Below are 25,946 nucleotides of genomic sequence, written 5' to 3'. Positions count from 1 at the left end.
AAAAAAAAAATGAATGAAACAAAAAAGTTGGCTTAATGAAAAGATAAATAAAGAAAAAATAAAAACTAAGAAAAAAATAAAAATAAATAAGCCACAGTGGAATATCTGAAAACTGCAGTGTGCGACCATTTTGGACAGGGCCAACCACAGAGTCTAAGCCTTAGAAGATGCTTCCTTTTGAGGTCACTTCCACTCTGCCTGCCAGTTACCAATGCTTTACTCAGGCTGACAATTCCAGGCTGTGAAAATGGCAGCTCCTGAGCACTGGGTATCAGCCTCCATCACCTGGACATCCCTCCACTTGCTCTGCAAAAACTGGGCACAGCATTCAGCCATGTAATGTGGCAAGGACACAGGGTCACAGATGCAATGGCAATGGCTACTTGCATTCATACCATTCCTTTTAGTGCTAGGAAATAAATCGAGGGAACTTTCTAACAGGGAGGGGTAAAGGTATACAGTGTGGTAGTTACTTTAAAAAGCTCTCTGAACAGTGTGCTTTAGTTATTCAAAATTATAAATATTTCTTAAATTAATGAAAATATGCTTGATTTCTGAATGCTAACCCTTGGTTACTTGCTGATATCAAAACATACAGATGAAGTATGAAAATTATATTTCATCTGAAATTTCATTTAAATCTTTCATCATTTTTTTGCCTAGACAAAAACAAATACAATTTGAAACTAAATTTTTCAGATTCCAACCAAATGTTTTAGACAGCTGGAAGAAGATTTTTCTTTGGAGCACTGAAATGCAGTATACTTTAACAATAATTCTTTCTTGACTCTGGGGAAAACATGGAAAAGACTTTATAGCAACACACATACAAAGACATTGGAAGTCCTAGAGATTAAAAGGGGAATCATTAATTTCAGTGTTTATCTAAAGTAAAATGGAGTGTTAAAAAGTGGAATAAAAATCTAACACAACAGTACAAAACTTTCCTAAGCAAATAAAAATAACCACTAGATTTAGTTTGAAATTTTGGCATAATCTTCCCTCCCAGTCAGTCTGTGGGTTTTCTCTCTGACCCTCTATCAATGAGCCACATTCTGTTCTACTGGTCCCCTCATGGAACAGCTGGAAAAGCATTCCGGATCTACCCTCAGGGTTCTCGGGCTGGGATGAGCCACATGCAAGGCAGGAGCTGAGGGCTGCAGCTTTTCGCAGACCAAGTCAAAGAGCTGCACATTCCTCTCAATCATAAAACCCCTCACAGTGTTTCTGTTCTGGCTCCACAAACAACGAAGAGATGAGCACGTTCATGGCTTTAAGGGGTCTGAACATAATACCTGGTCTTAACATGTCTTCTCCTTTCCTTGTAGGTAGTAGATGGGTCTGAGAAATCAGTACTAAATAGGCTGGGTCTCATTTTGGTCACTGATCACAGGCCAAGTTCTCTAAGTGATTTAATACAATTGAAACTCGCCCCATTAACTTCCGAGCAAGTGGTTCGGTATTTACAGTGAGTGATTTTTAGTTCACAAAGTACTGGGTAGTCTATTTAAGAAACTACACAAAGATATAGAAAGAATTTACTCTCTTCTTTTTAATACTACTATATATTCAGGGACAAGGTTAACAAAGGTATGTTTTTGTTTCCATTAAAAAAAAAATTTTTTTTAGCTTTCAAATATTCTAGAACCTATGGTAGCTCTCTATTGCCACATTAAGTACAAATTTCTCATTTTGGCATTCAAATTACCCTAACCCTAGCCCAAGATGGCTGGATAAATCATAGGTGCCAAGCAAATTTTTCTTTGACTAATTTAACTTAACTTTTCAGGTGATTATCTCTAAAATGATATTAAAATATTGTAAAATCTAAGCATCCTGTGAGTCAAGTGAGTGGTCAACATACACTGATAATTTAAAAATAAAACTAAACTTTTAAGGCCGAGTGCAGTGGCTCATGACTATAATCCCAGCACTCTGGGAGGCTGAGGCGAGAGGATCATTTGACCTCAGGAGTTCGAGACCAGCCTGAGCAACAGCAAGACCCCCTCTCTACTAAAAATAGAAAAATTAGCCAGCATTGTGGCGCATGCCTCTAGTCCCAGCTACTCGGGAGGCTGAAGCAGGAGGATTGCTTGAGCCCTGGAGTTTGAAGTTGCTGTGATGATGACACTGCACTCTATTCAGGGCAACGGAGTGAGATTCTGTCTCAATCAATCAATCAATCAATCAATCAATAAATAAGTCACCTTTAAATGTGAACAATTTTATAATTTCCCTCTTGAAAAGAATTTGTTACATTTCTGAAAGATTCTGATACCCATGTTAACTAAAACCCAAGGAAGGAAAAAAGGAAAGGAAGGTAAGAACATGAGTATCTGCTAGATGTCAAGCAATGTGCTAGATACTTTCAAAAATTTTATCTCATTTTTAGTACTCAGAAAAATCCTTTGAAATAAGTATATAATACTACATAAATATATGTAGGTTTTCACCCTAGAATTCAGAGGCCCCCAACCTTTTTTGGCACCAGAGACTGGTTTCATGGAAGACAATTTTTCCACAGACCAGGTGGGGAGGAGGAAGAGGCAGAGCTCAGGCGGTGATGAGCAATGGGGCTTTGCCCGCCCATCAGGTTTCTGGCTGCGGGAGGGGAGGGTTAGTCTCAGGCCCCAGGGTTGGGAACTACAGCTCTAGATGGTCTAGTGGTGGGAACGTGAACAGAACAGTGAGTTACCAAATAAAATGTAACCACAACCAAATAAAGTGCCTCGTGCAAATTTCTTTTTATTGTGATAATGAATGTGGAATCCTTTATAAGCAACTTATCCCACTAATTCCAATAGTTAGAACTCATATTTGCAGATCTCAAACACAAGGAATTGGTAGGCTAAATATGTTTCCTACTGCTCTAACTAGTGTTTAACAAAGCAAAGCCTAAAGCTTACTACTGTATTATCTTTAAGGAAAGCACATTAGTCACCAGGATTTTGACCCAAGTCATCCACCAAATTGCAGCCAACAACAAAATAGTTTATGAAGAATCCCCTGTCAGACTGAAACAGGTTCCACAAAGGCTGTGGCAGTGTCCCCTGATGTCCTTTATCAACACTGATCACCTCAGGTCACCTACAGTCATTCAAAACATAGTATTTGTTTAGAGACATGTTTGAAATACTCAAGAATAAAAATCTTTTAATATTTTTAATGACAAGGAGAGACACATGCAGAATCTTCATGGGCTTAAGAAACAATAACACTAGTCATGTGCTTTAAATGACTATTTTGGTGAAGTGAAACCTACTGTGAAGCACAAATACATACGTGGTTTCCTTTGTGTCTCTTAAGTGAGGCTACTTCTAAAATATCCTCAAATTAAAATATTAGTATGTAACAATGTGGCCACAGGCAGATTACATAATATCCTTTCACATCCTCAGCTGTAAAAAGGATATTAGAATAAGTGATCTCTAAAGTCCCCTTCAATAACAAAATCCTATAATGGACATTTAAACATAGATAGCTATCTTTTTTATTTTAAACATAGATAGCTATCTTTTTTATTTTAAAATATCTTTATGACCTCTCTTGACTTGTTCCATTGTTTAATCTTATAATAATATTGATGCCAATAATAAAAGTTTTATGTCTAATGCTAACCACACTCAGTCTTTCTACAGTTGGAGCCAATTTTCTCTAGTTGAGCCTCTGTGGAGCTGGAGAACAAATGACCAGTGTTTTCAACACACAGGAAAACCCTCCATTAATTATATTGGAATCCCATCATTAAAACACCCTCTTATTCTCCCTTCAAGGGCTACAACCACCCCAATTCCTTTCATCATGTAGAACAATTTCTCTAGAATCTAGTTAATTATTTTGCATCTGCAAAGGGTTAAATGAATCTTCCCAATTCCATCAGCTAAAACAATTATTGGTGCTACTGCTAGATGAGAGAAATTCATTTCTTTTAATTTGATTGCTCTGCAGAGATTGCAATTTGTTTTTGCTAAAGCTAATTAATACTCTGAATGACCCTCCTCATGTTTCGTAGCAGAACTTCAAGCTAAAATCAGGAAGAATGAATTTTTTTAAACAATAAAGTACAAGGAAAGTTTTGAAAAAGTCCAAGAAACTGCACGTTTTTGGCCTGGAAAAATAGCACAAAAGAGGAAGGGATATTGAGATGTTAGCAAGAGACCTGCTCCAGGGAAGATGTCTTTTCTCAAATTAAGATTGCAATTAGGTAAATTGAATCATACTTCAGCATGTCTACAGCATCCCAAACAGACTATTGCTAGCTGATTTCCCCTCCAGGGAAAGTTTGACATCCTCCTTTGGTTGCCCCAATACCCATGTTTGCACTGCCACAGTCAAAAAGTACTTCCTTAAGTATAATTACACTCTTTCTTGCTGCAATTTAATTTTGTTTTTCTGGTCCTACATGCCAGGGAAATAAATAAATCCATGCCTCAAAGACTTGTGTCCAAAATATATTCAGAATAATATGAAAACAAACAACCCAATAAAAAAATTGGGTCAAAGCTCTGAACAGACACTTCAGCAAAGATATGTGGATGGCAAATAAACACATGTACAGATGCTCAACATCCTTAGTTATCAGTGAAGTTCAAACTAAAGCCCCAATGAGATATGACTACATACTTACTAGAAAGGCTAAAATTAAAAAGACTGAGCATACCAAGTGTTGGCTGGTGGGAATGTAAAAATGATACAATCATTTTGGAAAACAATTTGGTAGTTTCTTTTTTTTTTGAGACAGAGTCTCACTCTATTGCCCTGGCTAGAGTGAGTACTGTGGCGTCAGCCTAGCTCACAGCAACCTGACACTCCTGGGCTCAAGCGATCCTTCTGCCTCAGCCTCCCGAGTAGCTGGGACTACAGGCATGCGCCACCATGCCCGGCTAATTTTTTCTATATATTTTTAGTTGTCCAGATAATTTCTTTCTATTTTTTTTAGTAGAGACGGGGTCTCACTCTCGCTCAGGCTGGTCTCAAACTCCTGAGCTCAAACAATCCGCCCGCCTCGGCCTCCCAGAGAGCTAGGATTACAGGTGTAAGCCACCGCGCCCGGCCTGGTAGTTTCTTAAAAAGTTAAACATACACCTACCATACAGCCCACCTACTCCACTCCTGTGTGTTTACCCTAGAGAAATGAAAGCTTAAGTCCATAGAAGGACTTAAACACAAATGTTCCCAGAAACTTATTTGTGATAGCCAAAACTGGACACAACACACATGTCCATCAACAGGGGAGTACATAAACAAATTATGGTACACCTGTACAATAGAATACCGTTCAGCAATAAAGAGGAACAAACTATTGATACATGTAACAACGTGGCTAAATCTCAAAAATAATTATGCTGAATAAAAACGCCAGACAAAATACAATGCATAGTGTATGATTCCATTTATATAAAATTCTAGGAAATGCAAATTAATCTACGGTGACAGAACAGCCCTTGCCATGTGATGGAGGGAGGAAGGACGCTGGGTAAGGATTACAAAGGGTGATGGATATGTTCACTATCTTGACAGTGGTGATAGTTTTACGGGTATATAAACTTCTCAATGTGTACACTTTAAACATGTACAGTTTATTTTATGTCAATTATACCTCAATAAATTTGTTTTTAAAGAATAACCTCCCGTATACATTAGAAAAGTTAAGTTATACATTCTGTCTTATTTCCCCTTCTCAGCCTCCAGCTCCATCTCCAAAATATCCCAAGTCTTTTCCTCAGATTAAACAAGCGCCGCTATTTCCTCTAAACTTTTATACAACCAGAGTTAACTTGTCCTCATGCTCTTAAAAAATCAAATCAATAAATATTTAAATACTAACAATTAATCATATAAGAATTAGAAAATGAAAATATTTTTTAGCACAATGTTCCAAATCTTCCACATGTTCCTCCAGACAGTCTCAGATTAAGTGACTTGCTCAAGCTCACATAGGAAATGAACGGACAAGCTGGGATTTGAAGTCAGATCTGTCTCACTCCAGAGCCCGTGCTAGTTGCAGAAACCAGTGTGCCCCAACTCTAAGATATTTTTACCACCATGGGATTAAACAATAGTACATATTAAAAGAAATTCAATTTTATTAATTTTAAGTACAACTGACAACTCAAACTATTCAACCAAGTGATGCCAAATTTGTTGAGCCAGCTTTAATAAACTTAGCTGTATTTAGCAGTATGATTTTCCATTTGGTTATTAAGGTAAAACAGATTTCCATGCCCTCCCATCTTGATTAAATTAAACCTACTTTCTGATATCTTGAACACCCTTTTAATTTGCTTATTCCATAGCAAAAAGGTAATTTTTAACTCATACCAGTTTGAATCACCCCGAATTCTGATAAAACACAAGCCAAACTAGTGCACTATTATTTCGAATGAACGCACAATGTAGACTGCTATGCGAAGTTTGAAGATGCAACAAAACTGATCACACACACATACCCTGCCGCTAATTAAAAATATACTAGTGTTACAAGTATACAATTTCAGTGGTTGTGTTATCTTTGTTCAGAAGCATGGTACATTATTATATAGCTGAAGCCCTCTAGCATTTAATTACGTTACTAATTATGAGGAGAATCACATTACCTTCCAGACCTTCTCTGGATTGTGACCAAGGCTTACTATATTAATTTCATGGTGACTGTATTTTAGGATAGGAACATGTCAATAAAGAATATACGGGTCCATGTGACTGAAGATGTTAACTGTGGCAGAGTTCAAGACATTAACTAGAGGAAAATACTGCTAATTCCCAGTGCTAATTTTAATGGTCAGGAGATATTTAATACAGCATTGTAAGCTTAAGTAACATTTAAGAAGTCTCCACATAAGGTATGCACATGACTATAAAAACAAACAAGAAAATCATTAAGTGACATTCTTTATTTCCGTTTGAATTCAATCAATTAATAAATTTTGCCTCAATTCTGTATCATCTTACTCCCCAGCTTCCCTCCTTGCCTATCAAAATAATAACAGTAATAACAGAGTCAGTGCAAAATGTATGAGTCATTCTTCAATCATGCCAAGGACATAACCTTCAACCTAAGATTAAAAATAAAGTGCTATGCATGAAATTCAATACTGTTTAACTTTTGGGTGCTAAGATCTAATAAATATAACATTTCAAAAGAAAATTAAATAATCTGGATCACTTCCATTCATTTTCATGATTTCACAAGCAGATTTCTATGGCTTTGGCTACATTTGCTAGTATTTGGATCCTGGGCAAACTGGCGGAATTTGGCATAATTTAGTTTATAATCACCAGATTGTACAAGGCACAGAAAATTTCTCCACTCCCCTATATACTTCAAAGCATTTCATTTATTATTCGAATGGCTATTCTGACAAAACCATTAGTCAAGAAGAAAGCAAAAACCTTTTTTTTTAAAAGATGCACCTTTCACACCAGGCTGCTCTAACCATTCATGCTATTTCTGGCAAAGTCTTTATTTCCTAAAGAATACATATATTTTTTAATTCCAATTTTTCTTACCTATGAGGGTCAGGGCTTGTTTTTAATGGTTTTCATGCAAAGTGAGCTTTTGTATGTTTTAGATTTACCTTAACTTCTTCCTGAGTCCCTATATTTTTAGTCTTTTCTAAGGAAAAGACTTTAAATATGTGAAAGGTACTGCTGAAATCATGGTAAAGGTCTCACGACTACCTTCAAATGATGACAGGAACCAACACACGAACTCATATACACACACTGAGGGAGGAAAGAAACATCTTTTAATCAGAGCTCTGAGTTCAGAATATTTCTCTCCCTCCCTCCCTTCTTTCTTTCTTTCTATCATAAAATTGATACGGTAGCTATGTCACCAGGTAACTTGTGTAGGGTCTGAGAAGTGTCTTGGCTTAATGAGAAAAATTCAACAGTCTAATCCTCAGAATTCCCCATTACCAGTGAAGCTGAGATGGCTGGCTGAGCGGTCTTATTAGTAAAGATGGGTTCGGCTGTGGATAGAACCTAACAGGGCAACGCAAAGTCAGATATGAATTTAGTATGGTGAAGAAAGATGTGCTTGGTCTCTTAATGCCTGCAAGATACCACAGATGAGGTTAACTTACCTAATACTACTTCTAGTCATGGAGCATTTATTTCAATGCCACTATTTGATAATTGAAGTGATAGACACTACTATTTCAGTCATCAAGAGACCTTATTCTTCTCTCTTTTGGTTCATTTGTGGAAGGAGAGTGGCTTTTGTAGTTTAAAGTCAATCATCATCAGGATAGAAAGGGCTCTTTCCCAGTCCCAAACTTCCCAGTATGTCCATATGATGGTGGCAAAACCGTCTCTTCATCTTCTTGTGTTCTTTAAGGTATCCTGTATTCACAGTCCCACAGTTCTTAAAAGGATGATTGTCTTATATGCAGCAGCAATCCCATTCAAAATAATGCCGACCATGCAGCCAAACCATACAGTACATTGTCCTTTTGTATCCTGAGGGGATTGGTTCTAGGACCCTCTGCTTGGATCCCCAAGTCCCTGCTATAAAATAGTGTAGAATTTGCATATAACCTATGCTCATCCTCCCATATACTTTAAATAATCTCTAGATTACTTATATTACCTAATACAATGTTATATAAACAGTTGAAGCATTGTATTATTTGTATAATTTTTTATTGTTGTATTGTTTTTATTCCCCCTTCCCCTCCCATTAGTTTCTATTCACAGTTGGTTGAATCCACAGATTTGGAATCCACAGATTGAGAGGGAGAACTGTATTTCCAACTATGATGGAAGCACCAGAGCTATTAGGAAGCAAATATTATTTATCTATTTTTGTTGTCGTAAAATATACAGAACATAAAATTTACCATTTGAACCATTTTTAAGTGTATAGTTCAGTGGCATCAAGTACATTTACCAAGTAGTTTTATTTTAGTTTCAACTGGAGCGCAGCCTCAATGTATGGATATCTAGTCATTCACTGGTTGATAATCCTGGCTTCACAGAGATAAATGTCATTCCATTTCCAGGTAACTTCTTGGCTAAGTATTCAAAGTCACAGTTTATTCAACACAGTAGGGTTTGTATGCTTGAGGTGAGGAATGAGCCACCAAAACGAAGCATTTGTCCATTTCCTTCCAGATGGAAGACAGAAACTTTGATCTTCTCTTCCCCACCATTAAACCTTTCAGAAAATAAGGAACCCACTATTCCCTGACCTTTGGGATTTTTACAAACTTCAGACTGCAGTTCAGAACACAGACAAGAAACTGTCCAAGGAAAACATGCCCCAAATGAACAGGATATAAACAAAGCTGTAACTAGGTAATTAATGGTAGGGACTTGACTCCCTTCACTTCGATTCTCTGATAACAATCTGTCATTTTATCAGCAGGTCTTTTATCTGGAAGGATTCACTGTGTTCTGCTGCCTGGAACTATTCTGGGAGGGGACAAAGACAAGCTTTCATCTCGGAAAGGAAATGGAACTACATCTAGAAGGGGTAAGGAAGAGTCAAAGCTGTAAAAAGACCTTCAAGTCTTTCCCTGCCAGAAGCCAGAGGTAAATGGAAAATAGAATGCCGTTTCATTGAAAGCACGGGAGCAAATTGTGATGGGAAGGAAATCACTGCAGTCCTCTGACAGTGGCAACTTGATTTCTGCCTTTGTTCCAAGTTCTGCCATCTTCTCCCCAATGGCTTCTATTTATCTTCCTGTCAAAACCCAAGAAACTTAAAGTAATTCATACTGTGGCAAAAATAATAACTTAATTTACCTCCCACTGAGATGTCCGTATTAGAAAGGATCAGAACCATATACTAAAAGAATGAAAGTCTACCGGTGAGTCTCCAAGGTTCAGCTCAAAATGGAGGCATCTGCGAAAATTCGGTAGGTAGAGGGTACTGCTTACAACCTCTCAAATCATTTCATATAGGTTTCAGTTACTCCAGGGGTAAAGCTGGTCTGGGTTACTGGCTACAGTGGGGTTAGATCTGGCCCTCCCGGGGGCTTCATTCCTAAGGGAAAAAGGGACTGTTATGGGAGTATGTATTAATTATTAGTAGAATGTGCTCCCTTATTGCCCCTCTAAACATAGCCACTCCACTCAGACATCATTACAACATGCCATGGATTAGCTGTGGAAGGACTCAAGAAAAACAATGATTTGAATTCCCCATCCTACTTAGAGCCCAGGAATATTTATCCAAAGTTGGGCCAGGGTGGCCAGCCAATTCTAAAACCTACAGCCTGGGGCTTCTAAAGCAGATCACAGATTGCTCAGTGATACTAATTCTCTTCTGTCAGACTGTGCAGCAATTCTGTGGAGCTCCCTAGGTTCACATCCAGAGCCCTCGTGACAGTTAAGTGGTTCAGGAAGGAGGAGGGCACAAGGAAGCTACTCTGTTGGCCAGGTTTCAACGGGGAATTCTGTCAGGACATGGCATTCTAAAGCTGCTACTTTAGGGACGTGTTCAACCATGCAGCAGAATGCAAATCCCTCTCTAGTCTTTTCAAGTTTTAGCTAAGTCCAGTTTTCGTTCTGGCTACGAATTAAATTCTGATGTCTTACATCATGCAGGAAAAAAAGGGGTAAGAAGTGATTGAATTATATTAATTATATGGCACCGAAGCTCAGCTAGAAAATAAGAATTACATTTCGTAAGTTTCTCTTCACTCAACTTATGCACGTTACAATTAGTATTAAATGAATTTTATTTTTCATTTTATCCAAACTGAAAAGAAGCTGAGCCTTAAACTCCAGTTTCATAGGAAAAAGGGATTCTTCTGGGAGTAAAAATGAATAAATAGTCAAGCAAAGAAACAAACCAACACTACTCACCCATCACCCAAAAGGACAGATTATGTTTGAAAATATTTTCTGCCCACTGCTTTGTAAATTATTTTCTTGTCTGTGTGTGACACATGCTTCAGTAACAATTCAGCTTTTCCTTGGCTACCTAGATATATTTCCACACTTTCTACCAAAACAGATGGTCCCTTCCTGTATGATTATAATAACCAAAAAGGAGAAGGCTTATTTACACAGCAGCACCTTTCATACAAATACGTATTTTGTTAATGCTCTGAACATGGTAGAGGCCGAACAGAAAAATGTCATTAATGTGGGCATGCCTAATTTTGATTTTATGGTTATTCAGGCTGAGGCCAAACTAAAGCTTACCTGTAGGACTGAGAGTTTTCGTCTATAAAGTAGGGAGAAATGTGGCATCTCTTGGGGGCTGGTGGTTAAGGCACAAATGTCCCAGACCAGGAATTTTCTCTGATGTAAAAAACCTCAGGGGGTACATCTCACCCTCCTTGTGCCCTCCATGCAGGTTTCAGCTAGTGACCTTTGGTTAATGGATGGAAGTAGGACTGTGGACATGAAAAATCAACACTGAGGAACAGGCTGGGCACAGTGGCTCATTCCCGTAATCCCAGCACTTCGGGAAGCCAAGGCAGGAGGATCGCTTAGCCCAAGAATTCGAAACCAGCCTGAGCAACATAGCAAGACCCCCATCCCTACAAAAACGAAGAAAAATCAGTCAGGTGTGGTGGCATGGACCTGTAGTTCTAGGTCCTCAGAGGCTGAGGCAGGAGGATCCCTTGAGCCCGGGAGTTTAAGATTACAGCGAGCTATGATGATGTCACTGCACTCTAGCCTGGGCATCAGAGTGAGAATCTGTCTTTTTGAGAATCTGTCTCAAAAAGAAAAACAAAAAAAACTGAGGAACAAAGGAGGATTTTAACTCACTTCAGAGGCCTTGGGGTATGGATTATCAACTAATACGTTAACCAGATGCTACTGTTGTTTACCCATTAAAGCAGTTCCCTAATGTTACTATATGCAATCTGAAGTAATGAAACTTTCATTTCATAATATTCATTAACACTTCACTGATTCAGACTTGTCTTTTTTCCAAATCAGTTCAGAATCACCACATAAGAAAACACTGAAAATTTTTAAAATCTTTAACATGTACTGATATCCTTATGATTCTGTTTTCTTTCTAAGAGAGTAAAAAGAGAGATGCTCAAGTAAGTTACTATATATAAAAGTACTTTTTAAACTTCAAAATCCTGTGTAAATGTTGTTACGGTTGTATTGTTTTTTTCTTTCAGCAACCCTGAGGATTTTCAAAATTATGTAAAGTTTCAACAGTGGAAACTTAAGATGACATACTAAAGACAGATAAAAAACATATTGTCTAAGAGTTTAAAAATTATGCATAAATACCAGCCCACAAATAATCTCATTAAGATTTTATGCTTCTTAGCCTCAGGCCACATCTTCTCTTTTCTAAAACACTTGTAACTGTGCAATGACCCATGACTTCCTAAAATAAGGAAAATTTCTTTTGTAAGAAATTCTCAGTGTTTCTCAAGAATCTCAGAACTTCAGTTGAGCCAGTTTTATTTAGCAACCTGTCACAACCACTTAGGCTTAATTGCAAGTTTTTCTTCCTTTTTCCTGATTTCAGAGTAGAAAACGAGACCACTGCCAATGCAATGCCCAAGAGGGGAAATATCTCGAGAAAGCAAAGTCCAAATGTTCGTTATGTAAAACTGCAGGTTAATTTTGGCATGCTGAGAAGGAGCTTGCCATACTTCACAGTTTACGATGCTATCACCATAAACAGATGAGGAGAAGGGAGTATTGTAGTGTTAAAAGCTAGTATAGCTAAGGCAGTGGCTGAGCCAGATCACCTAGGTTCAAATCCAAACCTTATCACTTACTAGCAGCAGTATGACCTAGGACATATTTCTAAACTTTCTCCCTCTATAGAATGGGAATAATAATGGTAATGACCTCATAGTGTTGTCACAATGATTCAATGAGCTAATAATATGTGTAAAGTCCTAAAGTAATGCCTGATCCATAGTAAACATTTGCTAATTATTATCATTTATCATTAATGAGGATGGAAAAAAATCACAGTAAAAAAAGAGACAAGCAGCAGCATACCACAGGAGGATACCCCATTATACCATAAAACTTGTCTAGCTGTATTTGTATTGTATTTCTAGAGGCTGACACGTAATCAATGTTCTCAAATATCTATTGAGTGAATGATAAAAATGAATCAATTCCTGACTCTTTATTGAGTCACTTTTCGACTGCCGACACATTATGTTTACTCTTTCTGGGCCTTGGCTTTTCCATCTCTAAAGAAAGATACCAACATCTGCCACTTGCTACCTCAAATTGATGATAATCAAGGTAAGAAACAAAGCAAATCATTTCAAATTTATTGGAGGGCTTTCAGAAGTCAATGATTTTTTAATCCAATGCTCCTTTGTTATTGGCTATGCATGAACACAGTCAATGACAGCAGGAGGAACCTCTGTGATACCCTGAGTCCTTATTCTGGTAGGTTTCCTTTTAAGCATACGTTCCCTCCACATCTAGCAAATGGAATAAGGTCTCAAGACAATGTACTAGGCCCTAAAAGAGGGCTGTTCAAACTTCAGTGTGCAGAGGTAACTGAAATTCCTGACTTTTGGGTGCTTGTGGGACATGAGGACGGAGCTGTCTAGTAGAAAGTTGAACCTATAATTCTCTATGAGTTCTAGATCTACGTCTGATTCATCGGTGTAGATGAGTGGCAATCTGGGAAAGAGCATGCAAAGTGAAAAGGAAAAGGGCCGAGGGCATGAGAAGGGGTGTATCAATGTTTGAGAGGCAGCAGGAGGAAGAGAGCCCTCCAAGAGGAGAAAGACACAATAGCCAGAGAAGGCCCCAGAAGAAAGCACTCCAAAAGAAAGGAATTTGTAATAGTGTCAAATTTCAGAGAAAGATCAGGAAACGTAAGGACTGAAAAGCACCCAATGGCTTTTATAATTAGGAGGTTATTCCTATTTCACCTTTGTCAGTGCAGTTTAGTGAGGTGGTGGAAGAAGAGGCCTGGCTGCAGTGGGTTAAGGAGGAAGTGAAGACTAAATACAGACCACCTTTTCCAAGAGTCTGGCTATAAAACAAAAGAGGGAGCTGTAGGTAGGTAAAGTGGGTGTCTCCATGGAGAGATCTCATGCCTAATGGCCTCTATCTTCTCTAGTAAGTAAAAAATGATGAGAGCATGGGTGTCAGGTTGGACAAGGGCACAAATACAAGTAGGGCCTCAGTAAATATAGTTAATGGATGGACTGGTGATGAAGAGTGCTCACAAAATAAAGAGACAAGAATAAATAGTGAAGAAGAGAATGTCTGTAATTGGTTTGGAGAATGTCTGTAATTGGGGAGGCAAGATGAGCAGTCTCAATGTCCAGGGCAATTGACAAAATAAGGAAGGAAAAAGTAAAAGGATGTGAGGGTGAATGTAACTTATGCAGCTGATGTGACAAATGCAGCTTGTTTTTACTAGAAGATTATAAATAGACTTGTGAGGGTCAAGGCCCAGAGGAAGAGAGGGAAAAACTATGCCCATCGGGGAAAGATAACCCAAACATACCATGTTATTATCTTCCCTTGTCCTCACTTCAAGCCTACTATAATTAATCTTTACCTTCTTACTCTATTTCCTAATCCATATTTTCTGCCTGAAGAGAAAAAATTCATTTTTGATCTTAAAATGTTCCCTACATTGTAGGATAAGATGAATGCAGATTAGTCAGCATTTGGGGCTTGGTATTGTGAAATCTTTCGATTTGACATTAAAAAATGTCTGCTGAGCACCTTGGCTACAATTTTTGAGAAAATATTTAAGATAAGGAAAAAAAGCTCATTATGGAAAAATGTTAGAATACTTTGAAATTTTAAATATTGCTAAATTTAACATTTTTCCCACTACTATTCATTATTTTCACAAGACTTAAATGCAACATTTGGGGAAAATACTGTTCTTTATTAAAGTTACCAAAGATTTGCCATCAATGATTTCTCCTGTGCAATGGCAAGCCATTTATTTTGTGGATTTCCTGGGTCATCCTTGGTTCAAGTGGAAGCAAAGGTCTTTATGATGCCTTCCAAGTTATGAATCATAAAACTCTCTATCACTATCTTCCCCTCGTTGGATCTCCCTGTCTAGAGTGGACAGCTTGACTTTTCTCTCTTTTTGCATGAACTGTTAATCACTATGGGGGATTTCTAAAAGTCCTTGAGATGGTAGACTGAATTCCCATATTCTTTCCCTGCCTTCTATTTGGGAAAACCTCTCGGACTTCTCCAACCCACTGGGTGCTCTTTCCCTTCTTTCTAGGCCTCAGTCCTTACTGTATATGTCATATAATTAAGTGGTATTATAAACATACACTATGTCAGGCTCATGTGTTTTATCTCACTAGCTTAACTGTAAGTTCTTTAAGGATAAAGATCTTTTCCCTTATTTTGCATCCTACCCAAGACCTAACCCTAGCTTGGTACACAATGGATGTTTAACAAATACTTGGTTCATTGATTAGCTAATTGGATTCGAACTTCCAGTGTGAAAGACAGCAATAGACCATAGATTATCATCATTGTCAGAAATTTCACCTAAGAATGTGACTGTGTGCAGATCAAATCACTTGTTCTAACATGACCTGAACTGGCTTGTTCAAGTAACAGATAACACTAAAGAAAAGCTGGTCCCTACAAGTTTTGTTTTTCTAGCTTGCTTTGTCAATGCATTCCATAAGAGGTGAAATCCTCATTCCTTTTGCTCAAAAACATATTTAGAAAATGGTCTTAAAGAGATCTGGCACCAGAGATGAAGTTGGCCAGGCCCCTCTCTAGGAACTGAGAGATGAAAATCGGCGACAGATGACAGAGTATCTTTTTATGCCAGAACTCTTTGCAAAAAAAGCCACACAATACAGAAAACACGATTTCATTGCACATGCTGAACCTCAGCTACCCCTGGGTGGAATCAGGAAATTCAAAAGGCCATGAGCACAGCTCTCCAAATAAAAGTACTAGGTACAGCCACAGTAAAAAGAAGGCAGAGTAAGTAGCTGCCCAAACAATGTGATTTTGCCAGCATTAAGAAACAACCTTCTAATCTCTGCTTCTAGACCCTCCCTACCTAAGGCCTAAAATGTCATCACCAGAGTTGCACTGCTTTATTTCAAAATGTATGTTTCTGTAATATAACAAATAGCCCCATGGAAGGTAATACTGGGGTCATTTACACGATCACATGAAAGAAAGGAGCGGGCACAAGTCAGGCCTATACATGAAGAAAAAAACTGAGCAGCTGAAAAAAGAAAAAATAAGAAAACAAAACACTGAGGAGCACTGAACATTTGCACCTTGACAATCTGGCCCCCAAGCCTGATCTGCTATCAGGCAGTCATACCAATGAAACAAACCAAGGGGCCAGGGTTTCACAGATTGATGGGGTAGAAGTTCCCTTCTTTCACCCAACAACTGTTAGCATATTACAGTGACGGGGGAGACTCCTTTCCTTTAATCCTTTTCTCTAAACCTCATGGAATTTAGTGGTAACCACAGGTTGGGTAGAGTTTTTTTGGACATGCAGGCTGGCCAGGGGGAAGAAATTCTACATTAGCAGCACCAGCAAAGTCCTATTCTCAGGTGTTTCTACTTGTAATGGTTAAAGCCTAGAGATTTCTGTACTCTCCAAGGATCTCTGTTCAGAGAAGATCCTTTGAGAAATTTGGATAACAAAGAGTTATCTATTTTAATCATTGTCTGGAAAAGTATCTCTGACTTCTCAAAGACTCAGATGTTCCTTATGCATGTCAGAAAACAAACGTGGCTTAAGCCAACATCTGGAATGGAGAAAAACATAGCAACCACAAAAAAAAGATAATTAAATTAATATGGAATGCTTTTCAGACATAATATCTCATAGGCCAAAAAAATGTTTTCAGAAGTATCTAGAACAAAGTTACAAAAGTTACTTAGAGGCTAAATTTAAGTGGGTCAATTTCTAAAGGGCACCATTTAGGGCAGACCACTGTGACCTTATGGGCCATGCCAAGGACAGCACCCCAACTTCTTTTCTTTGGGAGAGTGGGAAATCCATAAGTAAAAATGTACAAATATGTGTTGCAGGTTTAAAGGCAGGTTTATTATTTCATTCACTGCACATTTAGAATCTACAGCTGAGTTGATCAGCTATTCTGAAAGAAGACATCCCAAATAGATACTGTGATGATCAGCTAACTCAACCTCAGATGCACTGCAGAAATCCTTTAAAAAATACGCTCAACATGTGATCAGTTTTTCTAGAACAGTTTCACTGATGGGCAAGCTCAGTATTATGGAAATACATTCATTTCCTTGATGGATAATGCTAATTTCCACAAAATTTTTTATATTAAAAGCTGAAACCTACCTCCTACTTTCCCATTGGGAGCAAAAAAGAGAAATTATGTGCCTTCTGCCATATGGCAGCCTCTTAAGTATACAAAGACCATTACCACGTTGCCTCTAAGTCTTTTCCAGTCTGTTTCCAAATGTTTAGCTTCCTTCTCATCACGGTCACCTCCTCTGGATAAATATTAGTTTATCAATGACCCTTCTAAAATGGGGATCCCAGAGCAGAACAAGCAGAATAATGTGGATATAGGCTAACTAGCAAAGTTAAGGGGGACCAGAGCCTCCACTATCTGGGAGCAGCAACAGTGTCACATTGTTTTCTCATGGTTCAACAGGAAATCTCATTCCCCAGGATTTTTTTTTCCCATAAAAACTGCTGTGAAGCCAGATATCCCTCATTCTGTATATATACAATTTTGACTTTACTTTTAAAAAATCAGAATGTGGTATGTATCTCTATTAAATATTATCTTGATAGTTTCAGCCCATCCATCCAGTCTTCCAAGGCTATTTTGAATGTTATTTTTTAAATTATAAACTAAATCAGACATACAAAAAAAAAAAGAGTATGGAGAATAACATTCAACCATTTGCCCAACACCCAGCTTAAGAACACATTACAAACTGAAGCTCCTAGTATATGGCTCCTTAATTTCATCCCTTCCTCCCCAGTTTCCCTTTCCTCCCCATGAAGAGATAATGGCCATGTGCCTGAATTTGTGTTTGTCACTCCCACGCTTAAAGACTGTTTTGAGTCTTGATTCCCTCACAGATTTGATAAGCATGCAATGAAGACTGCATGCTTATCTTCTGTCTTCATTTAAGTAAATAATTCAGATGTTGAATAAAGCTGCATTGTTCTCATCTACTAGCCTAGTAATCCCATCAAAACAATGAGGTGACTCAGGCATGACTTATTCTTAGGGAGTCCTTACTAGTTATCAGTAAATAAAATGCAAAGCACTTGAAGTGATACATTTAATAATACAGTCTAAATCAATCAATAGCAACACAATTGTCCGGTCACTAATAAAATATGCCTTTTGCTCTCTCTTTTGAAAATCCTTCTACAAGGTCCTGACACAACATTTCTACCCCACATCTCCCAAAAAATACTAACATAGTTCTGGACTCACTTGCACCCGAGGCTGTCACTTATCTAGGCCCAGGGATGGGCCCTCACTCAAAGGACAAAGTCCTCTTTCTCTATCACCTCATATGCATCTGGTTTCAGGGTCTTCCCTCCAGTTTACTGGCAGAGACAAGACAAAGCAGGGGCTGAAAAAAATCTGCTCTCTATCTCCATTACACTAGCAACCCCTTCCTCTCTCTAAAATTTTTCTTAACATACATACCAAGGAGCTTTTACCCTCTATTTTGTAAGCAGGATTATCCCCATTATTTAGCAGGGGCTTGCTCTCCTACACACTTCCTCTATTCATGCTACATTAACCCAGGAGGCTTTCCCTCATGTGTTCTGGCTTGTTTATAATGGTATGTCTAATGACTGTAGCAGGGTGGCTGCAAGGTGGGCCTTTGTAGTGGCTCACTGGAAGTCAGTCAGAGGAGAAGAATTCACAGTGTAGGAACAGTTACAGGCTCACAAGGCTAGACAGAACCTAGGTAACATCCAGTTCAATACCTTCATTTGATAGAAAAGGAAATAGAGGGTCAGAGAGGTAAAGTCACAATAAAAGCAAATGTCAGAGCTCATATTAGAACACAAGACTTCTCAAAGTCCAGGTAAAACACAAAACCCAGCTGAGCCTCTTTCCTACATAAACAGTAACCAGTGGGATACAAAATGTGGTTCCAGTATTACAGGACTAGAAGTCCCTTGAGTACTTCATAGATACACATATCTGCTCAGATATAAAAAGTTTCAATTCTAAATTAGTTTCATTTTTCCATTACTCAATCCAACCCTGTGCCCAAACCCAGGCTAGACAGAGAAAGATAAAAAACAAACAAACAAAAACACCCCATACTTGCTTCTGCATGGAAGGAGATTAAGATTTACTTGGAGAGAACAAGTACTGAGCATTACAGAATGGTACAGTAACGAGGAATGGCAACATAAGGGTTTAAGCAACAAAAGCTACGGACATTCAGAGAAGGGACAGGTGATTAGGAGGGGAGATGGAGATAAAGTGAGAAGGGCATGACTTCCTTCTCAGCAATGTATTAACCGATCTCTCCCTCATTTCTCTCTATATAAAGCAAATCTTGCCCTCTGCTTATCTACACAGATTCTGGGAAGGCAGAACAAACAGAAATGTGATGTGCAGCCTTGAAGGAGAGTTCCCGGTATTATAGTCACAAATGAAAATAGAAGCCAGCTACTGTCAACTGGAAAAACCCCAACTCTACCCTATGGAATATAAGCTCTTTCAACTTCATAACCTGAGTAAGGAGCAAAGTGATAATCCTTTAATTATGTAACTTGCAAGGAAAAGAATACAAGAGTCAATATTATTCCCCAATGTCATAAGCTTAAAAGGACCAACGAACTCTTAGTTTTTGTACCCCCAATCCCCTTTTCAAGACTGGTTGAATCAAAGGGTTCTATGAAATATTTCTAAAATATATAAAATACGTATTTTCTAATTCTTTGATTGTTGGCTAGATTTTCATATTTCAACTAAAAAAGTTTCTACTGCATAGGTTCCTATGGGTGATTTCCACTGTCACATGTTTAATTAAGACTGTATTGCTATTTGTACTTCAGTATTTGTCAGAGAAAAGAAAAGCAAGAGACTCACTTGAGCTCAGGATTTCAAGGCCAACCTGGGCTACACAGTGAGAGCCTGTCTCTCTGGAAAAAAAAAAAAAGAGAGAAAAAAACGAAGGCGGGAATGGGGAAGTTCCTTTTAAAAGTACCCCAAAAGCTGGGTCCAGTGGCTTGCACCTGCACCTCCTACTAGGGAGGCTGAGAGGGGAGGATCGCTTGAGGCCAAGAGTTTGAGACCAGCCTGGGCAACATAGAGAGACCCTGCCTCTATAAAAAATAAAAAATAAAAAAATTGGTAGGGCATGGTGGCACAGCCCTGTAGTCCTAGCTACTCAGGAGGTCGATGCAGGAAGATCGCTGGAGCCCAGGAATTCAAGGCTGCAACGTGCTATGATCATGTCACTGCACTCCAGCCTGGGTGACACAGTGAGACTCCATCACTTAAAAAAAAAAAAAAGGCCCTAAAAAGGCAGTGAAGAGATTTCTCCCACAGGTATTAATCAGATCTCAGTTATCAACCATAAAAGGTACTTTCTCTCTCAACTGATCTCCACATACACACAGGTGGCCACATTGGTCCAGAGACAGTAAAGAGCCTTGTCCAAATGACACAGCTAGTGACTAAAGGGCAGAGCCTGGAGAGAACCAGGTCTCTTGAGTTCTGAGCCTTTGCTCAGTTAAGGACTTCATCATCCTAGGTTTGGAACAAGTGGTTTCCTACAGCTCTTCAATTGAAACTTGAAACTTGCTCGTGAAAGGGAACTCAAAAGATGCATGTCCCCAGACTTTGGGGTCTCTGAAAAGACTTTCTAGTCTCTAGAGCTCCAGAGAAGTGGGCCCTGGTAAGTTGTGTTCAGAAAGTCAGTTGAGATTCCTTGTAAAGCATGAATCACTCTGTTTTGTGGTATTTGAACTGAAAAATGAACGGTCTTAAATTGAAGGCATCATATTCACATGGTAAAGGGCTGTATATTTGGACCCAACACAGCATCATAAAATACACTGGATTAAAAAAAATTTATAGGGCCGGGCACGGTGGCTCATGCCTGTAATCCTAGCTCTCTGGGAGGCCAAGGCGGGAGGATTGCTTGAGCTCAGGAGTTCAAGACCAGCCTGAGCAAGAGAGAGACCTCGTCTCTACTAAAAATAGAAACAAATTGGCCAAACAACTAAAAACAGAAAAAAATTAGCCAAGCATGGTGGCGTGTGCCTATAGTCCCAGCTACCTGGGAGGCTGAGACAGGAGGATTGCTTGAGCCCAGGAGTTTGAGGTTGCTGTGAGCTGCGCTGACGCCACGGCACTCTAGCCCAGGCAAGAGAATGAGACTCTGTCTCAAAAAAAAAAAAAAATTTATAAACAAGATGTTGGGATTAACATCATTTCTGTTCCAAGATGATGCAACAGTCATAACTGTACATACATATAACTTTGGAAAATCCAAATCAGTAACTTCTAGGATTTAAGTCAACAAAGAAAATCAACAGAGAAATAGGCTTGGATAAATTCTTAAATGTGGGATAAAGGACTAAAAATACAAATAATGCTACAAATACCTTTCAGAGAGGAAGAAAATAGCAGGTCAGTATATATAAATCAAAGGGAAATAAAAAGCTGTAGTTGGGGCTTTTAATGTTCTCATTGTGCAATTCACCTTAACATAGAGCAACCTTTGCACTACTCCCACAAGCTGAAAATTTTTTCTTTAGCTAAACTTATAGTATGCATGAGCTTGACTAGAGTGCTTCCAAGTCCATAAATCACCATTAATAATGCTACGAAAATAAAATACTCCCCATCCACTGTGCATGTCCCATCTTTTTAGCTATTAACCCAAGTCAGAACAGCCTATTCTTTATCATGATGACAACCACAAACATTGTCTGGAACGATAGGTTTTATGATCAACCTTTCACTATCTTTCTGAATAATCTTCTCAGAAGTAATCTAAATCCAATGTGTACAGCTTTATCGAATTCATTATTTTTAAAAAATCTATTTATATAATAGGTTCATCTCCCCAGTGAACATTTTGGGGTAACATGGGTTGTCCCTGCAGTAAGCTGATGAAACCCAAAACTGGGTTTTCTAACTCTAAATCTAGGGTCCTTCTACTTCACCGAAGAAGATGGTCAAGAAAGAAGAGCCAGTGTTCCTCTGTATCTGGCCCCGGGCCAATCCCATAACCCTAACCCCAGGCAACTGTGCCTTCACGGGTGCCTGACCACAGAGGCATATCGATCCAATCAGCCACCTTTCCCACAAAAAAGCAAAGTAAGGAGCAGATCCCACCACTGGTGGGGACATTACTTCCACATCCCCACAGCAGCCTGTACTCAGATGCACCAACTGTGGACATAGGCTCCTCATCTCTCTTAGCTGCATAAATTTCAGGCCTCATGGGCCCTCTCTCAGCGTAGCTAGAGTTACTGGCTACAAAAGAGGCATCCTCTTGTTTTGGTGTATAGCAAGAGGACATCTAACACTCTTGACAAGCCCTGCACTCTTGGCTTCAAATTCCAGCTCTGTAACTGGTTTGCTCTCTGAACCTCAATTTCCTCAGCACAAAAATGAGGGTGATGACACCTCCTCTCAGAGTCACAGTAATCAAAATACTCAGTTCAGTGCCTGGCAAAAAGTCAGGGCTCAACAAAGGCTGGTCTATTTTCCTACTGACCAATCTGTTCAGAACACTTTCTTGCCCATTTTCTGCATTCCTGGGTCAAAATCTACTTCTTAATGAACCCCTTGAATAGTCTAACCAAGTATGACCTCTCACCTGTTACAGTCTAGTTTATTAAAATCATCTCTGTGTATGGCTCTGATGGTGTTTAAGTTCAATATTCCAAATTTAATTTTGCTATTCCAAGTGTGATCTACAGACCAGCAGCACTGGCATTACGCAGAAGTTTGTTTGAAAGGCAGACTTTCAGGTCCCACCCCAGACTTACTGTATCAGAATTTACATGATACCCAAGCAGTATGTTTACATCTTAAAGTTTGAGAAGCACTGTTCTATAACACACGGACACTGAATAAATCAGAACCTATTAAGTTTCTAATTAAGAAATCAGTTGTGGCACTTCTGCTGTTGGTGGTGCTCTGTGAATCTTTACTCAGGCAGAAAGCAATGATTAACTATGGCATTTTCACTGGAAGGACAGGATGATTACAAATTTCTTACTTTGTGTCTTTTGAGTTTAAAAATGATGCACTAAGTACAATGCCCTCAAAGCAATAACTAAATCTTCTATATCAAGACAATCTTCATTTTATATAATAGGTAATTTGAATATAAGTAATATGAACATTCTGATAATATGTAAACTAATTAAACAACAGTTTGGAAGGATGCTTTCGATGTAGTAATTTCTTGTTTCTAGGATGCAACGAGTAAGACTGATTAGTAAAAAGCTTCCATAAATTGAAGGTTCTCAATACGGATGAAAAGGTTCTAAAGCAAATCTGTCTCTAATGTACACTATGTGATTCTGTGCACATGCCTTTCCCCCTTGCATCAACTTTCTAAAAATGGTTCTTAGTTCTTTCCAGTGATTCGTGAAAGAAAAAATTTTAAGGCCCCCAAAGTAAAATTTACCACCCAAATTCCTAAAATGAATCACTCTGGATGATGGAGAGGAGTAACTTTGTGTATCAGGAAACAAAAACCAGTCTGAGTGAGTCATCTTTGTGATCAAAGATAACACAGCCACTGCCAAGGGCTTGGCGCAAACAAATGGCTACAGCATTCACATGCCAGAATCTCATGTTTAATGGTTTCTCACATTAAAATGCGCAAGTCAGCTCCGTGAAACCAGGAAGTAGAACCCAGGCCACCACATAAATAACAAACTCACTCTCTTGAGTTTAAGTTCTCATCCTTCTGCTCCAAGTCCATTTTAATTTTTAGTAGAGAGATAAAGATGAAGGTGCTATTTTATTAAGAGGTAAGCAGAAAGGTAAAAGCTAAATAATATGACAGGATTCTGAAATGTTTCATAAGAAAATTCAATACTTTTTGGAGGCCTACGTATTGAGGCCTTTGATCCAAAATGAATAAGATAATCAGAAGGTGGCAGAGGTCTGAAAAAAATGTAACACAGGAAGTGGTAACAGGCTCTAGAAGCAGAAAAGCCTGCTATTTTATTTCATGCATGCTCTATATTCATGGCTCTTTTTCAGGTAGTCCAAGCTTGAAAGAGAAGATGAGTAGGAACTCATGCCCCATGGCAGTGTGCCATCTACATGCTACCCCCTCCACCCCCTAGCAGACTCCTCCAGAGTGAAGAGCCAGATGTCCTGATATCCTCTTGAACCCCTAGACAGGAGATAAACACCAGGACCAAACCTGCCCCACGCTGGCCAGGCTCAAAACAGGGATAATGCAAACAACAGGCTATGTTTTTCAAAAGGGGTATCTCCTATCAACATTACCTGCCCATTAGGCAGGGCTCCAAGGAAAACAGACACAGGTTCTAATGAGCTCCTGTACTCACAATGTAAGTACCTTCTTCTGAAATATTAGAGACCAGTTGGGAGTAATGGCAATAAGCCCCAGCCCCTACCTTCACAAGACCCCTCCCAAAGTAAAAAATAAATAAATAAATAAAAAACTACTATAATTTCTGAAATAAGAACAAGATAAAATATTCCCATAAAACCCCCATGCCCGGCCCCACTATTTCCACGTAGCATGACACTACCTCATAATGAAAGGAACAAAAGGTGCCATGCTGAGAGTAGAAGTAGTGCCATCCATTGGGGAAGGGTAGAGTCTCTCCAACACCAAAAGCAAGAGAAACATGCTTGGATGACGATTCGGTTCTGCCATATCACTGAAAAAAAATTATTATACATAAAAGATTTAAAATTTAAATTTAAGTAGTGAGGCACTATCTTCAAACATTTTTTCTCCTTAATAATGACGTTTATGAAGTAAGACTCTCTCTGATCAAGGAGTTTTCCTTTTTTCATTTTTTTTTCTCCCTTCACTTCGTATCTTCCTAATGTGCATGATAAGGAAAAATTACTGGCAAAGCCGTGGACTGGGCTTTTCCACATGATCCTCTTCTCAAAGCTAATCATTTGCTTAACTAGAGTGTCTGCTGTTTTGATTAGAGCTATTCATACAGTAGAGAGGTGCCTGTTTCAGAGTATGAAATGTGAAACTCTGGACATCCAAATGTATTTAAGAAAGCATGGACAAGCAGTGACTTACTAGGGCCAGAAAAGCAGTCTGCGCAAACTACTAATGTGAGGAAATACATCATAAACAGAAGTAAAATTCATTGGTGTATAATTTTATTTTCTAATTATAGACAACTAGTGTACATTCATACCAAGTATAAAAATTGCTGGAAAAATAGAAAAGCACATGTTCTAAGATGTCCATACTAAAAATTCTACTACCAGCTAGATGATGTGATTAGAAGGACAATGGTGAACTTTTCTATCTACCCTGGTTAAGATCGGAAGCCCTCTTAATGGCTTTGCTTAGTGTTTCCACAGTCACTGGTCATTTTTGCTCAGATAGACCAGTACCATTTATGATTACACGTTCCAGATTAGTCAGCTAAGTACTGTTGTTTCGCAATGGTAAGCCGCAACAGGCCAGTGATAAAAAATGACAGGTGTGGATTAAGCAAACTCAATATGTAAACACACAGATTTTTAAAAAAATAACAGGAAGAAAACAATTCTGAACAGAAGAAATCACTATGTTTCTAAGTTAGTTCCTATATAACACTGAAGAAACTGAAATTTTATCAAATTTAATATCAAAGGGGCTTAAAATATAAAATACAATATAAAAATATTTAGCTATGAGCAAATTAACATTTGCAAAAGTACCTGAACATAGAGCCTAAGTGAATACAATAATAACATACTACAATTAAATTTGCCATATTTTTGAACCAAATCAAAATAGTTGACTGGAACAAGGAAAACAACATTTCTTTGTACAGAATACTTTCCCTG

At 38.5% G+C, this 25,946-nt stretch overlaps 1 protein-coding gene across 1 annotated transcript in view; it reads right to left on the bottom strand.

The window, feature by feature from the left end:
• The window catches only part of THADA (thyroid adenoma associated), a 277,319-nt gene that overhangs the window by 144,703 nt on the left and 106,670 nt on the right, over window positions 1-25,946 (bottom strand). The window contains exon 13 of the mRNA XM_012653863.1: window positions 24,671-24,802. Within this exon, the coding sequence (XP_012509317.1) occupies window positions 24,671-24,802 (132 nt within the window). The remainder of the gene's footprint in view (window positions 1-24,670; window positions 24,803-25,946) is intronic.

The sequence above is a fragment of the Propithecus coquereli genome, unplaced genomic scaffold (genome assembly GCF_000956105.1).
Source record: "Propithecus coquereli isolate 6110/MARCELLA unplaced genomic scaffold, Pcoq_1.0 Scaffold43, whole genome shotgun sequence".
NCBI lineage: Eukaryota > Metazoa > Chordata > Mammalia > Primates > Indriidae > Propithecus > Propithecus coquereli.
This window is presented reverse-complemented; position numbering and strand designations above follow the sequence as displayed.